The sequence below is a fragment of the Cnephaeus nilssonii genome, assembly GCF_951640355.1.
Source record: "Cnephaeus nilssonii genome assembly, chromosome: 17".
Taxonomy (NCBI): Eukaryota; Metazoa; Chordata; class Mammalia; order Chiroptera; family Vespertilionidae; genus Cnephaeus; species Cnephaeus nilssonii.
The window spans coordinates 24,026,418-24,047,312 of record NC_137088.1 but is presented as its reverse complement, the minus strand read 5'-3'; the positions used below and the strand labels follow the sequence as shown (position 1 = coordinate 24,047,312).

The following is a 20,895-nucleotide window of genomic DNA, read 5'->3' as shown; positions in this document are numbered from 1 at the left end:
TGGAAGAATACCCACATGAAAACAAATAGATTTGAATTATCTGACTTTATTGAGCATACCAATATAATTATTCTGGTAATAAATTAATATATACAGTTATAAAAATGTTGAGGGCTTTCTAAGAAAATGATTTTGAATGTGTAAAGGATATGCATAATCATTTACACAGCTGACTTTACAATTTTCAAACTCAAAAGTGTGGTAACATCAATTTACTGAAGAATGAAGCCTCTTTCTTATTATTCATGTTTTAGACAGTTTTGAGTTTATAAAGGTTTCAATGACCAATTTCAGCTCCTGCAAGTTACGAAGCCTGAAGTGACAGTTTAATACTCACCTGATTCAGTCTCCTCCTAAGTATGTAGATAAAGAATCCACTGGCCTTGCCAAAGATTACAAAGCTAGTAAGACAGAGGCTGAATTACAAATTTCTCAGAGGTGCTCCAGAAAGGTCTGCTGAATTAAATAAGGCACATATATCACACACAACTCTAGTCATGTCTGAAAGACCCTGGTTATACTCTCTGCTTTACAGAAATTTAAATTAAATCCTGATGTGTTCTATTATAGTTAACAAATTTAGTGACTCAGTTGCTTTGGAAACAAAATCATTCCCATGATTGCAGCTTATCACTGATCACTGATAGCCGTTTATGCTTTTCTCTAGAAAAGCTTGGACTCGGGCCACCTTCCCCCTGCTCTTCTGTGCTCATAGACCTGTATCAAGGGTCCCTGTTCTAGTTTGAAATTCATCATTAACCGAGGGAGCTAACATCATTGGTATCTACAAAGCCATAAACATTTGCATATGGGCAGTTTGTTTTTGTTTGCAGCTCATTTCTAATCAAGTCAGCACCTGCTCTGTTCATCGGAGCCATCACCGATTCCAAAGCAAGTGTGGATGACTTCTGGGGTGCCAGTGCCCCAAACAGCAATGAGATTTCTCATCACATCAAGAATATGCCACATAAAGCTTCATGTAATGTACCAAGTACTTCCGGCACACATTTCTGGTAATTTATTTTATGTCTCAGCTAATGGCTACACATGGCCATGCTGCTGGCTGGCAAAGAAAAAAAGCCACTCACTTGTTTTAAATACCAATGAGTGTGTGTAGCATGTTTATCACCCAGTAATACAATGTTTACATTCTGGCAGGAATTTTTCACTTTACTTGTAGGAGCCATTCCCCACACACTCTGCCAGACATAAGTGTTCGTGGTTTTTTTTTTTAACTTTATACACACAGCAAAATTGTGTATATAAAGAGAATTTTTGAATTTGCATGTAAGTGATTCTAATTTCTTGCCACTCTCAGCACTGCAGCGAAGGAAGACTGATAGCCTATCTTTGCATATTTCTCTTTCTCCAGGGCAACATTTCTCTGTAAGAGTGAATGTTTGGTTTGGTGACAACTTGTAAAGGCTTATTAGATGTGCTCTCAGGGGCATACTTATTGAGAATAGGCATCTCATTTTCAAGTTCTTCCTCAGAAAATATAAGATTTGTAAAAGCTTTACCTTTAGGAGTAGTGACTTGATTTTGCGGGAATGCTAAACGTTCTGCCGCCAGCCATGAAGACCTGACATTAACCCCTATCAAGAATGCACATGCATTAACCATGTCTATAAGCAACAAACAAACAAGAACCCAGATACAGAAATATTATTTTCTCTGCTATGGCGACAACATTCAAGCATTTAATTTACTGAGCTGCCTTGTTTTTCTCCCATCATCCTGTTGCCAATTTCACTTCCTGGGCTGTTTTCCTTTTTGTCTTATCCTGATTTTCAAGGAACATGCAGAATGTTGACAGGAAACTCCTTATCTTGACTATTTCACTTTTTGACTTTTCTTTCTCTCTAACTTTTAGCTCTGGAATAAACTGTGAGCTTATTATATTATCTCTAAAATACTGTGACTAGAACTCAGAGCACGAAGTACAATGGAAAAGACGTGCCTAACAAAACAAGAACGTTCTGTTAATGGCCAGACCCAGAAGACTGGCTTGGAGTGGGAACGTCAGAGCAGTACTGACAAGGCAACTCATTTTCTTGTTAGAATACCAAACCTGATGTCAATTTCAAAAAGGCCTAATTTTAATAATCTTAGTAACCAATTAAAAATAAAATCCTCTTTTAAATGAAGGAACCCAAATGACCTTGAGGTAGACGATGTTATCACATAATAAATTAGGTGTAAGATAAAAATAACAACACTGAGGGAATGAAAGCACTGACTGGAAATTATCTTCCTTTAAATTCATGTGGAAAATAAAGAACACTTTTTCCAATTCAAAGTTCTAAGCATGAAATCCAGGTATGTCATGTCATGGACTTGCTTATTTAATTGGAGATGAACTCAGAGCCGATGGAAAGAATCCACAACAGCAAACTACGAAGCGGTTGTCCCGAGGAAGCCAGGAACTGTGCCTTGATTTTCCAGCTTGGCTCATTCCTGAATGTCCAGGATTTGGATTCCGAAAGTCTTTGTTTAGCATTTAACTAATTCTTTGTTGGTGGAAGGGGCTGGGACTGTTTCTCCACACATAAACTGCTCCTAAGAATGAACAGAAAATTACCTTAACCACTGAGTGTGTCACAAATGCATCAATAGTAAACTTTCATCAGAATCAATCCAGCTCTGAGTTTTTCCATTGCTATATCACTTCATCCTTGTTCAAAGAGTCAATGTCAGCACCAGATTTATAAGCTTAAAAACAAATCCCTTTTTAGTCATGATTCATCCTACCTAATAAAAGAGTAATATGCTAATTGACCGTACCTTCGCTATGCCCACAGCCAATCAGGGCACTATGCAAATTAACCCAGCAAAGATGGCGGCCCCCACGCGCTGCCCCGCCCCTCATCATGCAAGTCCCGCCGTCTGTGCCTCCCGCTGCCCAATCTGCCGCTGCTGAGGGAGGACCGATTGAGGGGGGGCCGATTGGGCCGGCGGGAGGCGGGGGCCTCCCACCACTCCAATTGGAGGGTGGCCAGAGCCAAGGCCTGGGTCCCCGGTGCCAGAGGAAAACTGGTGCTGGCAGCCAGGTGAAGGAAGGTCTATTGCACGAATCTTCGTGCAACGGGCCTCTAGTATTTAATATAAAATACCTTATCTTATAAACAAACATGATTATCTTCACTACAGAGCACCCACCTCTCAAAAATCACATTTATAAAGACATTGCCACACCTTTTAAGTTTCTGTATTAATTACTACTTACAGTAAAAGTTCTCCACTTCAGTATTTGGCTATTCAAATGCCTGTCTTCTTCAAAATTATTATTTCTTCCAACTAAAAGGTTATATGCTGATAACTCTCAAATTTCTAGCACCAATTGATCACTCTTTGAACTCCATACTTACATATCCAATTGCCTTCTGGCCAGCTCTACTTGGATGAAAAACAGACCTCTCAAACACAGTATGTCCAACTCCTGCCCCTAAATCTGTTATGAAGGCCACAAATGTTGATACCATCCTTGACTCCTCTCATATCCTATATCCAGTCAGTAAGGAATCTGTCCTTGCCCTGGCCAGTGTGCTAAATGGTTAGAGCATCGGCCTGAGCACTGAAGGGTGGGGGTTCCCTTCCCGCTCCCAGGTTGGGGCGTGTGCAGGAGGCAACCAGTTGATGTGTCCCTATCACATTGATGTTTCTCTTTCTCTCTCTCCTCTTCCCAGCAACCATCCCCTCCTTTGATTAGTCTAACAGCCTCTTACCTGGTTTTCCTGTCTCTATCCTTGCTCCTATGTAGTCTACTCTGAACTTAGCAGCCGGAACCCCTCTTTTGCAACTTGAGTTGGTTCATGGCACTCTTTTGTTCTAAAATCCTCCATTGGTTCCCTATATCACTCACAGGAAAAGCCTAAGTCCTTCGAGTGGACCACAAACACCTCTGTGGTCGGCCCCACTCTAATTCATCCTGGACAATTCCCACCCTCATTTACTCTGCTCTGGTCACACTGGCCTCCTTGCTGTTCCTTGATAAAACCAAGCATGTTTCTGCCTTTGGGCTTCTACACTGAAAGTTCCCTTTGCCAACTGCTCTTACCCCTAATGTGTACAGAGCTCACTCCCTTACCTCGTTCAATCTCTGCTCAATAAGGCCTGCCACGATCTCATACCAGCACTCCTGATCTCACTTATCCTGTTCTCTTTTTGTTCCAGAACACATTTTAATACAAGAATAATCAGTAAACTTCTAATTATAGTCTAAATTATAGCCTGCTTTTCTCTTGAGGTGAAGTGCCTTGTTACCACCTTCCCTATAATCACGTTAGAGGTCATCCTTAAAAATGTCAAGCTGTCCCATGTCAATTATATCTTAAAAAGAAAAAAGAATGTTAAGCTTCTACTTAAGACTTTGTTCAAAGTACTGAACAAAAGTTGGGATGGGCAATAATAACATTTATTTAAGTTTCTATTTTCAATGTCCTTGGAGGAAAAACAACAGGACAACTAAAGACTAAAATGAAATTGTAAAACTGAAACTATGATTATATCTCAAACAATATAATGTAGAGTTTTATCTAAGCCAGGTAAGAAATACTATACAACTGTTCCCTTCAAAATAAATCTAGGTGCTCTGAACAATTTTAATTACTTATTGTTAAAAAAAAACACAACCCCATTGAAACCTGTAAATAATTTTTGTGAGTTTATCTGAGCCAAACTGTCGACATATGCTGGGAAGCAGAACCTCTATGAATTGAGATAATGCTCTGGAGAAGGGCAGGTTACATCTGTATACATTGCAATGTTACATCAGTATTTATACATTGCAATCAAAGAAAAGGTCGTAGGTGGGTTACTTGAAATCCGATGGTGATAGACTAGAGAGGCAGGAGAAAGCAAAGTGGGGAAACATCTGGGACTGGATAAAAAGTAAAATGATAGATACATACTTGGGTGGGTGAAGGAACAATTAACATGATAATGAAGGCATTTGTGGTATTTGTCCTGGCGCTCAGCACTTTAGGTTGTGCCCCAAGGGGTCCAGAAAAAGGGAAGTCACAAGTTACCCAGACATTTCAAAGGGTATGTTATTATAGATGCAAAAAGACAGATAGGCTCAGTTAAGGTCAAGGTTGACCTTGTCAGTGAAGATACTGGCCTAGGATTTAACTACCCACCATAACTGCTTTTAGTTAAAGTTTAATTTCAGACCATCCTTTGTGGTTACTTTAGGTCTCTGAGTTTGCAAGACTGCCATGCAGGCCTCCCCTGAGCTTGTCAGGTCAGCATGTGGCCCCTTTCATCCACATTATCAAATAAAGGAAGAATAAAGACTGTCAACTAAATTGCTTTTATAATTATTTCTTTTATTTAACTAATAATTTTCATTAGATAAAAGCAGTTTTCTTTACTGTCCTGTCAAAAGCTAAAAACAGCTAATTTGAGCTTAAGACTTTAATTTACGATACGGCTGTTTACTAATGCTTTTTAAAATTGGTTTTAAAAAACAGCATTTACCTAACACAGTTAGAAAACATTCTCCTGCACTTACATATTATAGACAGACTGCTCAAGGTTCTTGCACCACAACCCATCCCCCGCCCCCTTTTAAAATTGGACCCCTTACTTTGTCATAAATCACTTTTATAATGAGAGAGCAGCTAGGACACGTTGCCACATCTTCCCCGTTCTCCAAATCTTCCTACAACAAAATCAAAACACGGTAGGATCAGCATTGCCTTCCCTTTGCAAACTCCTCCTCCCAAACCCTCCCACCCCCAGGGGCAAGCTCCTTTGCGACTTGCCTCCCCCCCCCCAAAAAAGGTATGGAGGGTCAAAGAGGCCTTCCCAGAGAAATGCCAACCCCAATTTTCCCTGGAAGCGTCACCAGGGGAAATACTCCGGAAGGTTAGTTAAGGTTTAGTCGCCTCAGAATCTCTGGGAAGACAAAACGCGTCCCTTCCTCCAAAGAAGTATCCCAGGAAGGTGAACCCGAAGAAGGATGCTAAGTGGGGGGGAGGATGGCGAAAAGTCGGGTGCTCCCGCCATCCAGCCCCTCCCCTCCCCCACTAGGCCTGACTAAAGGCCAGAACGAAATGCCCACTGACAACTGAGACTATCGAATTTGGGGGGGATTCACCCACAGGATAAAAACAGCATGGATAACTGGAGCCGCGTGGGCTACGGGGCGGCGGAAGAATCACCGTAGAGCGACACGCGCCTGCTCTAGTGAGCGGCCGCGGGACCTGAGGTTACCTTCGTGATGCAAAAGTTATCGCCACAAGGGCAGGGGTAGAAATACGTCTCCAGGTCCTCGTCATATTGGAAGTCCTCGATTTCCACCTCGTCGTGAAACACCGCCATTGTCCTGGGGCCTGAGAGGGGCCCCCACCGGCCGAAACCGACCCGGGTCGGCCTAACTTCGAGGACGCCGACCCCAGCCGGGTGGAGCCACCACGCCCCGGCGCAGGAACGATCGCTTCCGGCGCCTAACAATGACGCAACTGCGGGCTTGGACGCCAACTGGGTGACCCGGTACTGGTCACCATGGAGACGGCTGAACTGCCCAAGGAGACGGTGGGAGAGCTTGCTTGCTGCTCAGAGGCGTCGAGTACCGCCCCGCCCATTGGACGGAAGTGACCAATAGAATGCGAGGATCCTCGCGCGCTGCTGCTACGTCACGTCGGGGACACCGGAAGCGTCCTGGCCCCGGCGGAGTTGGGCTCTTTGGAAGATAGGTACCGGCAGGGTCGGCGGCGCGGAGGCATCTTGCTGCCGGGTTGTGGTTGCCGGCCTCATGTCCCTGGACCTTAGGCCTTAACCCAGCCCCCGCTGAAGGCCGCAGCAGGCCGGGGTGGCACAGTCTGGGCCCTCGGCGCCGCTGGAGGAAGGACCGCAGCCTCGCTTGGTCTTTGGCGACGGGAGACGCTCCGCCTTCTCGATCTCTGTGCCTTCCCGGCGACCGGCGAAAGGCTCCCTTGGAATTTCGATTCGCCGGGTGACCTTGCGCTCTAGGTGACGCCTAGCTTGTAGTTCGTGGCTGCTCTTGGCTGTTCAGGTATAGCCCCGTCTCTTCGTCACCCCAGGTTATCGTCAAATGCCCGAAATTTGTGTTGCTGAAAGGACCAAGACCTGGGAGGCAGATGGCGTTCTAGTTCTATGCTTGCCAAGCATACGACATCATTTACTAAAATGATTTATAATAACAGTAATAACCTTTTATTACAGGGAGTTCGCTTTGTGCCCCGTATTGCGCTAAGTATAATGCTTCCACCAACCTGGGGAGGTTAGATGTTATTCCATATTATTAATCTTCATACTGGGATACAGAGAGTTGGGTATTTTGACCAAAGTCATACACTTAGGAAATGAAGCACCTATCTGTCCCCAAAGCCTGGGGACACATAACTTAATGTGAACCACAGTTTCTTCTTTGTCCAAGGAATGGATGGCATCAGCAGACAAGAGTTAATACTATCTGAGGCCTCTTTATATTTGAAGCGAAATGCAAACGAAAGGTGCTTTGCCTTGGAAACGATGCTAGTGCCTGTTTTGGTACACCTGATTTTATGGGGTAGTGTTTCATTGCTAGGTATTAAATCAAGTCTTGGTAGAGAAGGACTGCAGCGCTGTGAAAAAGGCGCTATGGAGAAGCTGATCTGGGTCCAGAATTCGACTGTTGTAGCACTGGGAACTGGATACTTACATTCTTTGAGCTTTATTTCTTCTTCTGACTAAAAAAGAGGGTTCGATTAGAGATGCTATACAAGATCCCCTTCAGATCTAACATTCTACTTCTGTGTAGGAATTACGAGTTTTACGTGGTTCAGCAATCACACGTCACATGTACCATACTTAATTTTCACATGATACCTATGTACACATCCCTTTGCATATTTATGTGTACACACTCACATGTTTCCATGAAGCTTCCAATTTTGTGCACACAAGTGAAGTTTCACCTGGGTTAGCTCTTTTAAGGCTTGAAAGTCTAAAGGCAGAGAAATCTTTAGGGAGAAAATCCAGAAGTTACCTTAAAGGAGTTGTAGTAGATTATTTCAAATGCCTCCCAAATAGTCCACTTTGGGTAACTGAAGATCTACCCAGAAGTTAGGAAACATCTTCAAACCTTTCATGGGTTAACTGAGATGGTTCTGCTCTGTCTGGGCAAAGGAGAAATTCCAGCCAAGCGCGTGGCCTAGGGCTGCTCCCTGTATCTCTGTAGACCAGATACTTCCCAGGTAGCCCCTTGGGGACAGGCGGCCAGGGAGAATCTCCAGTGTCTTATTCTGTCGTCTCAGTGGACATTTTGAGGTTGGGAACCATCCTTCGTTCTTCAGTGCTTCTGAGAATAAGCACCTGAAAATTAAAGATGAGCCATTTTTGAATGTACACAAATGGGTGCAGTCATACCTGTTTCATGGAAGTATAAATTAGTAGGCCTTTTAGAAAGCAATTTGTATCTATCAAACACAGTTATCTGGGGAATCTTCAGATCTGAGGCTAGTAGTCCTAAAAGTTAAGGGGTTTTGGGTAATTTAAAAAATAATAATTTCTCTAATTTTCCAACTTTTCTTCAAGTATGTATTACCTAAAATGAAAGAAGCAAAACTAATGAAATACTTAATAATAATTGGCACTATGTGCCAGGCACTGTACTAAATGGTTTACATGCATTATCCTATATAATAAAAGCCCAATATGCTAAGTGTCCGGTTGTCCGGTTGGCAGTTCAGTGAATCAAAGCGTAATATGCTAATGATACGCTAAGGTTGCTCAACCGCTTGCTATGACATGCACTGACCACTAGGGGGCAGACAGTAGACCTGTCAACCAGTCACTATGACATGCACTGACCACCAGGGGGGAGATGCTGCGACCAGTAGGTTAGCTTGCTGCTGTGCTGCTGGGGACTGGCCAATTGGGACTGAGCAAGACGGGCCGGACACGCCCTGGAGCCCTCTAAATGGTCCCTCCCCGGCTGGCCAACCTCCCGCGTCCCTCCCTGGCCCCGATCATGCACCGGTGGGGTCCCTCGGCCTGGCCTGCACCCTTTCACAATCCAGGACCCCTCGGGGGATGTCAGAGAGCCAGTTTCGGCCCAATTCTGCAGGCCAGGCCAAGGAACTCCACTGGTGCACGAATTTGTGCACTGGTTCTCTAGTGCTGTTATATAACAGTCCAATGAGGTATAGATATTAGTCCCATCTTCAACATTGGGAAACGAGGTATAAGGGCTAAGGAGACTTGCCTAACCAGGCAAAGCTGTAAGTGGCAGTGGCTATGGTGAGAACTCAGATCTGTCTGACCCAGAACCTAGGCTTTTCATAACTTCAGTGTCATCTGTGATATGATGGTGTTGAAGCAGAGCTAGATTAAACAAATGGCCCTGAAGCTCTTCAGACTGCTGAGATTTTCACTAGAGCAGTGCTGGTTCCTTGAGACCTAGATTTCAGGGTCTCCTTGGCCTTCCATACTGTTTTCATCCTGCTGTTTATTGGCCATACCCTTTGTCTAGCCAGAGGTGGTTCCCAGTTTTGAGTTCATAATGTGCTGTAGAAAATAAAACCTTAGCCAAACACGTGATGCAGTTTTTTTTTAAAAACCCCACAGCATTTTAAAATAAAAATTACAATGACTATTAAACTTTATTCTTAAAAGATAATGAAAACATTCTGTTATGAGACATTTTTGGACCCCGAAAGCATGACAAAAGCAGACTTACTAGTTGCTATAGGACCATTTATGGTTAAAATTTTTTTTAAGTTATAAAATGTTAACACTACTGATCTGGAAAATAGCAGTGATCAAAATTCTTAACATAAGATCAAACTTAGAAATAAGTCACAATTATGTAATAGAAACTGTATTTTATGAGTGCCTGTTGTATTATCAGGCTAAAGGGAATTATTTATTAGCAGTCTCAAACCACTACCTCGTGAGATTGTTTGGCAGGGAGGGGAGGGGGGTAATGAATTTGGCTTAGTTTTTTGTAATACTCTTGCTTGCCAGGTACTTCCTATAGAACTTTATTTCTCTTAGCAATCCAATGAAGTGGTGTTGGCATTCCCATTTAAAAATGGTAAGAGGCGACTGGCCCAAGATCAAAAAGCAGGAAGGAGTCAGATCTGAGCCCACTTCCATGGATTCCAAGTCAAGTACTCTTGAAATAACTTGTATGCCACTAGGTTCACTTACCAAATGCCAAATGCCAAGAACCCCTTTGCTTCTTCAGTGGCACCTAGGATTCTAAATCAACGGATACCATGATATTTCTATGAATTTACTTTATTTCAGTGCATTAATGATCTTTAAGGCGTTCTTGGCTTTTCTCTTTCTCTCACTGCTCTCTTACTTCATCCAAACTATCAACAAGTCTTAGGGCTTTAATTCTAAAATATATTCCATGTTTATCTACTTCTGTCATCTTTGTAACTTAATCCTAGAATAGAGCCTTCTAACTTGACTTCCTGCTTCAACTCTTGCCCCTCTATGATCAGTTCTTCACATAGCAGCCTGAGCAGTCCTTTAATGTAAATTTGATCATGTCCCTCTCCTGGTTTATTCAAACTACTCAGTTGCTTCCCATTGCCCTTAGAATAAAGTCCATACCCTTACTATAGCCTGATGTGATCTGGCACGTCTGTCTGCTTGACTTCATCTCACATCATGCTCACCTAGCTCACTGCTCCTCAGTCACGCTGGCTGTGGTTCCTTAACACACCGGTGTGACTGTGATTGGGCCTCTGCCCAGATGCTCTGCTCTTAACATCTGCTTGGCTGCCTCTTCCTCATCATTCAGGTTTCAGCTTATGTCTCTTGAGAGAGGCCTTTCGTGATATTCCCCCACCCACCCCACTACTCTTTTTTTTATTATTATTGGTTAGAGAGAGAGAAAACAACATTGATTTGTTGTTCCACTTAATGCATTCATTGGTTCACTTATTAATGCAATCTTGGTATATCGGGATGACAGTCTAACCTAGTAGTCGGCAAACTCATTAGTCAACAGAGCCAAATATCAACAGTACAATGATTGAAATTTCTTTTGAGAGCCGAAAACCGACTTCTGCGCATGGGCCACAAAGTTTCAATCACACTGTACGTGCGCGCCCGCACATGGTATTTTTGTGGAAGAGCCACACTCAAGGGGCCAAGAGCCACATGTGGCTCACGAGCCGCAGTTTGCCGACCACTGCTCTAACCAACTGAGGTACTCATTTCTTTTATCTTACTCATTGTAATCAGTAATTGTCTAATCAATTATCTGTTTACTATTATCTGTCCCACTGTAATAAAAGCTTCAAGATGGTGAGGACCTTGTGTTTGGTTCTTTATTGTGTTTCTATGGCCTAATGTAGTACCTGGCACCCCAGTAATTGTTTAATAAATTGAGTATACTTATTGAACAGAAACCAGTACAGGTCATTTTAAATCTTTAATTTGCAGCTTGCAGTAATTTTTTTATTGCTTATATGGATATGTTTTATTTAGCATTATGATAATTTTCTCTGTTTCAGTAATAGAGTTAATTATGATTTTTTGTGTGTATGAGGTAAGGCCTATGAGGATACAAACATTTATGGAATACTCTTGTTTGTATGATTTTAAAAGTTACTTAATCTATATTAATATTATATGGTTAATTAAATTGAATATATGAAACTATTGGACATAGTTCAAAAAATAGGTAGTTTTTTTTTTTAAAAAAATACCTTATTGCTTTGGAACTCCCTTTGAACACAATTTGATTAAAAAAAAATACCCGTATTTACCAGTAGGTGGCACTCTTGGTCATGGTTATTATTACAAAACAAGATTTTAGAATTTTAAAGAGAACAGCTTTTAAAAATTAACATGTCTTTGTTTTCCAGTTCATTTGAACAGCAGACCATTCAAACAGCATAATCACTAAAAGCTGTATCTTATGTGAGGACTATTTTAGCAATAATTGTCCTAAGCAGAACAATGTTTTCATATTAAAATATATAGCAATTAAATTTTATTAGGGAACTTGGCCTTAAATGACACTAACTGTATCATTCCAGCCATTGGTCTAGGGTTTCATAGGGTGGAATCAGAAAAGAGAAAAAAAACAATCAGAAAAAAAAAAAGAAAGATGAGAGAAGACTTGATGGAAAGGGGGAAATTGAGAGTAGTTTTACTGTGAGGCGATGCCTGCTGATTATAATGAACCTTTTTGTTTGCAGCTAGGAGATAGTAGTTCTTTTTAACAGTTCCCCAAAATATTGTTCTTATATGTTGTCTCTGTCATTGCAGGAGCTTTGTGAGGATTTCATTGTATGGAAACACTAGTCTGGGTTCCAACCAGTGTATATCCGAAGGTCTCAGTATAATACCAGGACCAAAATATTGCATATCCGTCAGCCGGCCAGCCATATACTTAATGACTCCTAAAAGTCTCATGGACTTCTGAAGTAAGTTTCTTTCTTTCAGTGATTAACACCATTTTTGGTTTAGCATATTTAAAGGAGAGAAACTACATTTAGTAGTTTTGCATGAGGTAAAGAGGCATTATACTTTTTTCATTTATGCAAGAGAAAAATAGCAAGTAGCATTATTTATCCACAGTGATGCTATGTCATACTATGGCAAGAAATAGGTCTTTTACCTTATCTAAAGATTAGTTATGAAGCAGTGGCTCTTATACGATTTGGTTATAACTGAATAAATTACATATGACTTACATCACCACCTGATTTATTTACTTTTGTCTATTTTTTGTCTCTACCTTTTAAAATATTAGCTCCCTAAGAAGGCCTTGGTTTTGTTAATGTCTGTATTCCCAGTACCTGCCACATAATGGGCTCTTAATAAGTATTTGTCAAATGAAGGGCTGAATTAGTGAGTATGGAGTAGGAACATAAGCACATCTAGTTTGAATATTTTTCTAACACTAAATGTATTACAGTTAGTTTATGTAGTGCCTTCCAGAGAGCTTAGAAAAAAAGAGTGTTCATATACATCTTTATTTTATTCTCAAGCTGACTATGATAGGCAATATAATGTGTTAAAAGTGGCCATCTTAGTCAAAGAAATATTTAAAAATTAGCCAAGGAAAGCAGAATACATAAAAAAAATACATCATCTGACTTCCAATCAGTGCTTTTCTTGATAGGCCAGTAGTTTTTAGACATGGAAATGTTGGGGATCTTTCTGGGTTTTTGTTTTTTTAAACTTTTTATTCAAATATAACTTACAAACAGAAAAGTACATAAATCCTAAAAGGACAGCTTGATTAAATTTTTTTATTAAGATAATTTTTTACAGTAGTTTTAGGTTCAAAGCAAAATTGGGGAGAAAGTACAGAGATTTCCCATATACTCCTTTCCCCTATGCAAGCATGGCCTTCCCCATTATCAACAATCCCCCATTATTAACATCTCCCGCTAGAGTGGTATTATATGGTAGTTCCAGTTGGTGAACCCGCATTGACACATCATTATCACTCAGAGTCCATTGTTTACATTATCGGTCACTCTTGGTGTTGTATGTTCTATGGATTTGGACAAATGTATAATCCTATCTAATAAAAGAGTAATGTGCAAATTGACTGTCACTCCAACACACAAGATGGCTGCCCCCATGTGGACACAAGATGGCCAGCAGGGGAGAGCAGTTGGGAGGGACCAGGCCTGCAAGGGAGGGCAGTTGGGGGCGATCAAGCCTGCAGGAGAGGGCAGTTAGGGGTGACCAGGCTGGCAGAGGAGGGAAGTTGGGGGCGACAAGGCCTGCAGGGACGGGCAGTTGGGGGGGACCCAGGCCTGCAGGGGAGAGCAGTTGGGGGGGGACCAGGCCTGCAGGGGAGGGCAGTTAGGCATCAATCAGGCTGTCAGGGGAGTGGTTAGGGGGTGATCAGGCTGGCAGGCAGAAGTGGTTAGGGGCAATCAGGAAGGCAGGCAGGCGAGTAGTTGGGAGCCAGCAGTCCTGGATTGTGAGAGGGATGTCCGACTGCCCGTTTAGGCCCGACCGGGCCTAAACGGGCAGTCGGACATCCCTTGAAGGGTCCCAGATTGAAGAGGGTGCAGGCTGGGCTGAGGGACACACACCCCCGTGCACGAATTTCGTGCACCGGGCTTCTAGTGATATATATTTATCATTATGGTATACAGAGTGTTTTTACTGCCCTAAAAGTCCTCTGTGATTTGATGGAATTTTTACAAAATGAGAACACCCATGCAATCATCATTCAGATTAAGAGATGACATTATCACTACTGCTTCCCCAAGGGTAACTGCTAACTTGATCTCTAGCTTCATGGATTAATTTTGTCTGTTTCTGTACTTTATCTTACTGGACCCACCGACTGTGTGCTCTTTTGAGTGGCTGCTTTCATTCTTTTCATTCACTTTGATGTTTGTAATATTCATCTGTTACTTCATGTAGTTGCAGTTTGTTTATTCTCTTTGTTGTGGACCTCAGTTTGTTTCTCCCTGCACTTTATCTAACAAGAACTATTAAAGGCTTAGTGGTGCTCTTTGGTTGGACTACAATTATCAAGCAGTTAGAAAATCTACTGCAGTTAGAAAATCTACTCCCCTGTAACAGTGTAAGATTAGTCATGTGAACTTGGTCAGAGATTTTGGAAACTAATAGGGAACATGAATATTTGGTGGCACCAATAATTGCATTTGTATTTATTGTGGAGATCAGGTGAATCAACTCTGAATAGTGGCAGAAATTTTGTCAGTGTGAACTAGGCCCTTAATTGCTTTGTCATTAGATGTAAACTCTTCCTCATTGGCCCCTAAAGTAGTTTGATATCTCCCCACTTTTTCTTACCATTTTTAATTCTCAGTGTTCTGTTTGCCCAGGAAGCACCATGGCCTGTGCTGCTGTCTTGGTTCCTGCGTTGTTGCGAGGCTCTGTTGGAGCCATCTGCTCCCAGGCTGCTTTGTCGAAATCGACACGCGGCGCTTTGCGCCACCTTACTCTAACCAGGTGAGTGATTGACCTTCATTGTCATTTGAGGTTGATTTCCAAAGAGACCTGACCTGTGATGGTCATGGGAGGCATATCAAACTCCTGAAGCCATAACATAACACGCTGCTTAAATGTACATGGCATCAGTAAATCGTTAAACTTTAGTTAGATGTACAGATTTTTATAGACCATTTTCTAGGACCCAGAATATTATATTTATTTTGTATAGTCATGATATTACAGGGAAACTAATTTAATTCTTATGAGGGTAATACTTACTAGTCCAATTTTACTCTCTGTTACAGCATAATGAAATCCAAAAGGAAAACTGATCACTTGGAGAGAACTGCAAATGCCCTTCGACAGGAGGTCTGTATCTTTGGGCTGTGGCAGGCTTTTCTAGGCAGGATGGTTTGCACACAGTTAAGACTGGCTTATGGAGAAGGTACTAGATGAGCTCTATCCCTTCGAAGGATAGTCAGGGAGAGTTGGTAATTTTTCTGTTTAGAACTTTCCTGAACAGGCCATGTGACAACTGATTTGAAAAAAGGACAGTGAAATACTCAAATTTTTCCCTTTAATCTTGGGATGAATAGATTAATTTTTTTTGATGAAGGAAGTATTCTAGCAGCAATTGAAGGAATTGTCCTCACAAGTATGATGCATAGGGTTATATTTTAGGGCTAGAACTTCTTTTAGAGCCCACATCTTATGAATAGCTTACCTTTCCTTTTTCTTTCTTATTTGTTTGACACCATGTCTCAAAGTCCTTGTTCTTATCCCTACTTTAGAACAACTTATTTCATCAAGGGAGAACACACTAACATCTGAGAAAGGAAGGTGGACGAGCTCTTATTACTTGGGCTGACCTTTCCCTACCATATTCAAACTAAAAGCTAACCCACCACCTGAAGGGGTCAAGGGCTGGGAAATAAGGATCCTCACCCTTTACCTCAGTGAGTAACCACATTTTCTTTTAAAAACTTAAATTGGATATTTGTTTTGCTTTTTGAGTGATTCTTTATTTGGATATATTTAGCTTAGTGTTCTAAGTTAAAAATATTTAATATAAGGAAGGATTTATACACTTTCATAAGCATGGTCAGAAATTGTATTGTTGCAGTAGTTGAAATTTTAGAAGACATAGTTGGGTGCTCTTCGATGTAATAGAATATTGTTTAGACCCCACTTTTCAAGCTGGTTCTCGTTTCAGAAAATTGCTTCGGGACTGAAAGCGGTATGCTTGTGAATTCAGCTTTAAGCCAATGTTTTTCTGAGAAGCCTGTGTAAAATTAGTTCAGCATAATAGATATGGACGTGTGGGAAAATACACTTTCCCACTGATGATAAGTCTGAAAATACCTTTTCTAGGTTTGTCCAACACAAAAAAAAATGCTGATTCTGTAAATGTGAGATTTGTTAGAATTTCTTTTTTAAAAAGCAAAACCTTGCCAGTTTTGAAGAAGAAAAAGTGGGTTAACAGTCTTGGGCTATACTTTTTCTGTTATATTTTGAGGCACGTAGAACTAGAGCAGAATCTGGCAGGTTTTCTGTAAAGGGTCAGATAGTCTTCAGCTTCATGGGCCAGTCTTAGTCCCAACTAGAAAACTCTGCCTCTACAGTGTGAAGACAGCCATAAACAACACATAACAAATCGGCGTGGCTTTATCAGAACACCGAGATACGGTCTGTGGGTCATAGTTTTCCAATCTCTGAATTAGGATAGCCGTTTCAGAATTTTACAGGACAAAATTATTGAGACTTTTGGTGAAGGGGTTATTTTGATCCAAGTTTACAAAGATTAATGTAAACTTTAATCCTGCAATTGAAAAGTTGAGAATTTTAATGCTGAAAAGTCAGAAAGTATAGGGCTAATTTCAAAACCTTGCTGGGAGAATTTTCGAATTGCAACTCTTCTCCTCCTATTTCTAATTTCCCCTTTCCCAAACAGAATGAGCGCTGGGAGCTGGGAGGAGCCTGGATAAAGCTAGATGTATAGCCTCAGCAGTATAAGGTCATCAGGGGCTCATCCCAGTCTGACCTTGGACTTGTTGAAATGTTGGGCCATTATAGAACTGGCCCGCCACATGGTCTCGTCTACCACTCTTGTCTTTAATTTGAATTGCAAGTATACTTCACAAAACTTCCCATATGCCACTTACTCTTCAGTTCAAGTCTGTGAGGGAGCTAAGGATAGGATGGCATCTGCATTTTACAGAAGAGGAGATAACGAATGGCTTCTCCTAGGGCCAGAGGGAAGCTTGCAGCACAAGCCAAAGGACCCTGCTGCTCCTCCTGGGTGAGTGAAGAATGGACCACTCGCCCACCCAGAAATGTCCTTTCCTTACTAGACATTGGGTTCCCTATAGAGAACTTACCGAATGAGCGTATTGTGATTTTGATGCTTCTTTCTTGAGGCTGTAAAGTAACCAGTCTGAGTCATGCTGATGCAGGAAACTGAGCTCTTGAATTGAATGGCATTTGACTGTGTTGAACTCACAATTTTTCCTCAAGGATCAAAGAATAAGCTGTCTGGGTAGCCTTCGAAATGCCAAAGAGATAAGTGTTGCCTGAACAATCCTTATTGCATTACAGTATTTCTACTGTAATGCAATAAGGATTGTTCAGGCAACACTAAGTTTTCACTGGAGGGGTCACTCTGTGCCTGGCTCTTCAGAGGGCTGGCCCACTGAGCAAGATGTACTCTGTTCATCAATTTGATGGGAGAGTTTGGTAATGAAAGAATATTGCCTATGCTACTGCTTCTTAACTATGCCCAGAACTTAACTTGTTCATGTCTAAATGTATGGTATTGGTGCATTGGTGCGTTTCAATAATTTAAGTGACCTAAGAGGCAAGATTCTTTCTCTCCCCCCCCGCCCCCCCCCCGCAATCCCCCACCAGGAGACCCAGTCAGATGAAGTTTTTATTTTAAATTCAGCAGACATGTGTCAAGTGCCTGCTGTCTGCCCAGCCCGGTTGTAGGTGCAGGGGACTCAGCAGTGCATGAGGCAGGTAAAGCCCCTGTTATATGTGGAGCTTCATTCTGGTGCAGATAAACTAGAGAATGTCAGGTGTCATATACATTGTTGTCGGAGTACTTACTCTTGAACCCTGCTCACCCTGCTCGCTGCACCAATTGTCAGAGTGAGTTTCTCCTTGATATCCTGTTTATGACGCCAGTTGTCAGGAGCACTTGCTCCTGAGTGCACGTCCTCATGAACCCTGCTCGCTGCGCCAGTTGTTGGGAGTACTTACTCCTTTATCTGGCCCAACTACGCTAACTGTTGGGTCCGAACCCCTCTGCCAGAGACTGGACCTTCATGGATGCTGGGTATTGGACAGAGAAGATAGGAGAAGTCATAGGCATATAAGAGAGTCTTTATTGCAGAGCAAGTAGCCATTGCTAACAAGGGGCCATCACATAAAGCAGTCCTTCAAAGTAACCTTACAGCGTAGCCCACAAAGCAGCCCTTGCTAATACAGTAGCAAACACAGGAGCCAGCTGGTCATGCACCGGCTGGTCAACAGCACATCTTTATACCAACTTGGACAAAAGAGGCTTCTTGCCAAATAGTGACATCAGTACTTGGGCTACAGAAAGGCACGCCTGTGCGTTGCGTACAGTATAATCGCTGTGTCCTTGCTTTTGCACCTGCATATGGCAAATTGGCCTTGAGCATCCGGCATACTCTGGACAGGGCCCCCACACTCAAATTAGCCTTGAACATCCAGCGTACTCTGTTCAGGGTTCCCACAACTATGAAGGAAGTGAACCAGGCTAATGATTGGAGTCAGGGTGCTATTTTAAATGGTACCATTTGAGCCGAGACTTGAATACTGAAAGAAGCCAGACAGGTGCACAGCATTACTAGCAGAAGGACTAGCAGGAGCCAGACTTTGAGGCAGGGACTCGGTTGGCCTGTTCAGAGGAAGGTAGGATGAGGGATAGGCTGGGCCCAGGTTGTATAAACAGCTGTGGGCTTGGATAAGGAGTTGGGATTTTGTTCTAAGAGTGAGGGATGGTTTTAAGCAGGAAAATGATAGGTGATTTACATTTTAATGGGTCACCTATTTGCTTGGTAGACACTGGGTTTTTGCTGTGCTTTGACACCAGGTTGGAGGCTACTGACAGAGTCCCAGGAGAGGTGATGGTGGCTTACAGTAGCTTGGTAGTGATGGGGACGGAGAGCAGGGGTGGATCTGGGACAGAGGCAAGGCTAATGGGATTCACAAATTGAGGTGAGGGTGCAGTTAGTGAGTGGAGAGGAAACCAGGCGATTTCTGGCTTTGGGATTTGAACTCTGGGTAGATGATGATGGTGCGGTGTATTTGCTGACATGGAGGAGAGCAAGTAAAGAGCTCAACTTTGGGATAATCTGGGGTGGGAAAATGGGAAGTGGATGGAGTTACAGATGAAACAAGATTAGCCATGAGTTTTTATCAATTCATACCATGTTGACTTTGGGACATGGGTTCATGAAAGTTCCTTACACTATTTTTACTAGTTTTGTATATATTTGAAATTTTGCATAATAATAAAAAGGAAGAAGCTTTGGGAGATAAAATCGTTCTGTGTTGGATGTGTTGTTTGAAATGGAAATTCAAATCAGCAGTTGGGTGGAAGAGTTTGGAGTTCACTGCTGGAAATAAAAAGGTTAAGCTGCATAGAGAGTAAGGGAAGAGGGCCCAGGCCTCAGCCCTGGGGTGTGCCAGCATTTAGAGGTCAAGCAGCAGCAGAAGGACCATGAGGGGAGAGGAGAAGGAGGGGCAAGAGGGAAGTCTGCAGGGTGTTGGTAAAGGCAGGAGAAGCGTGTTTCCAGGAGGCAGGGGCGCCTGTGCTGGATTCTGCGGAGCGGTCATCATTGGGTTTAGCGAAGTGGGGAGTGGGTGACCGGAATGACTGGCGTTAGTCCATTGCTGAGAGTGAAAGCCTGGCTGTCTTGCGTTGGAGAGAGAATGGGAGATGAGAAAGTGGAGCCAGAAACACTTTTACGTGAATGTGAGCAAAGAAATGGGGTGATAGCTGGAATAAGGGAGAGGCTTGTTTGTCTGTTGTATTTTGAGAAGCACCGAAGCACAGCGATCAAGTGCCTGGATTCCAGTACCTGCTTTGCCACTTACTAGCTGTGAGACCTCACGTTTTTTCATATGTAAAATGGGGATAGTACTAACCCTTGCTTTCTATAGTTTCTGTGACGGTTGAATGAATTAATGTGTGTAAAGTGCGTAGCACATGGTAAGCTCTGATTATAGGTGCTTGCTCCTAATATTATTACAGGTGGAAGATCTGAGTGCTTGCATGTGTTCTCATGCAAGGGGGAGAAAGGGGTGATGAATGAGAGAAGATACTTGCTCCACTGAAGGCTTGAGAAGGCAGAGAAATCAGCCCAGGTGGACAGGTTAGTGTTTGGTAGGAGCAAGGAGAATTCATTTGCCAGGATGTAGTATTGACAGGCATAAACCACTTGAGAAGTTGTGCAGTTGGCAGAATTTTGTGCTCTTTCCTTGTCAGTAAATCTCTTAAGTAAAACCAGTATCTTTTCATCAGGTTCCTACTCATCAGAGTGGTCTTCTGCCTCTGTTGACTGATCGCTCTGGGCTTTGGTGTCCTCATGTGTAAAATGACATAGTATTTTTTGATGATGAGTAAGTTTTTCTTCAACTCTGAAATTCTCTGTGCCCTCTTTCGTTTCAGGTCATCGCTAATCTTGGCTTTGTCTAAATTTTTAAGCCAATAAATGAATGGGAATGAACAGAGGAAGCCATTTAGGTTTCCCAAAGAAAGACCTATTTCCTGTACAGAGACTGTTGTAGCAGCAGTAACATCAAGATATCCTATATAAAACCAGCTTTTTAAAATCAGTATGATGGAATTTCCTTTTAGATGCTGACTTCGTCAAAGCCTTAAAAATGCGTGCTAGTAAAAGTTGGCAAATGCATTGTTATTTTATTGAACAGTAGAAGAGTCTAAATGTTATTTTATGGAAA

At 42.2% G+C, this 20,895-nt stretch overlaps 2 protein-coding genes across 3 annotated transcripts in view; one reads left to right on the top strand and one right to left on the bottom strand.

The window, feature by feature from the left end:
- Positions 1 to 36: 36 nt before the first annotated feature.
- DPH3 (diphthamide biosynthesis 3) lies at positions 37 to 6,431 on the bottom strand. The gene is made up of 3 exons (XM_079795651.1): positions 6,217 to 6,431; positions 5,588 to 5,662; positions 37 to 2,559 (listed from the first exon to the last, which is right to left on the bottom strand). Exons 1-3 carry the CDS (start codon positions 6,322 to 6,324, stop codon positions 2,494 to 2,496), a joined length of 249 nt encoding a protein of 82 aa, XP_079651777.1. The 5' UTR covers positions 6,325 to 6,431; the 3' UTR covers positions 37 to 2,493.
- Positions 6,432 to 6,658: 227 nt separating this feature from the next.
- The window catches only part of OXNAD1 (oxidoreductase NAD binding domain containing 1), a 33,821-nt gene continuing 19,584 nt past the window's right edge, over positions 6,659 to 20,895 (top strand). The window contains exons 1-4 of one of the 2 annotated variants that reach the window (XM_079795542.1): positions 6,659 to 7,018; positions 12,241 to 12,398; positions 14,796 to 14,922; positions 15,210 to 15,273. In XM_079795542.1, the coding sequence (XP_079651668.1) occupies positions 14,804 to 14,922; positions 15,210 to 15,273 (183 nt within the window). In that variant the 5' untranslated portion in view covers positions 6,659 to 7,018; positions 12,241 to 12,398; positions 14,796 to 14,803. Of the gene's footprint in view, positions 7,019 to 10,830; positions 11,174 to 12,240; positions 12,399 to 14,795; positions 14,923 to 15,209; positions 15,274 to 20,895 lie in introns of those variants that run through there. The other variant, XM_079795543.1, reaches the window with a different exon arrangement.

Bases quoted from the DNA above. Each gene is read 5' to 3' on its own strand.
- DPH3 (XM_079795651.1), bottom strand. From the start codon at position 6,324: ATGGCGGTGTTTCACGACGAGGTGGAAATCGAGGACTTCCAATATGAC. The intron at 5,663-6,216 runs GTAACCTCAGGT...ATTTTGTTGTAG, and splicing joins ATAACTTTTGCATCACGAAG to GAAGATTTGGAGAACGGGGA. The intron at 2,560-5,587 runs GTAAGGGGTCCA...GTTCATTCTTAG, and splicing joins TAAAAGTGATTTATGACAAA to GAGCAGTTTATGTGTGGAGA.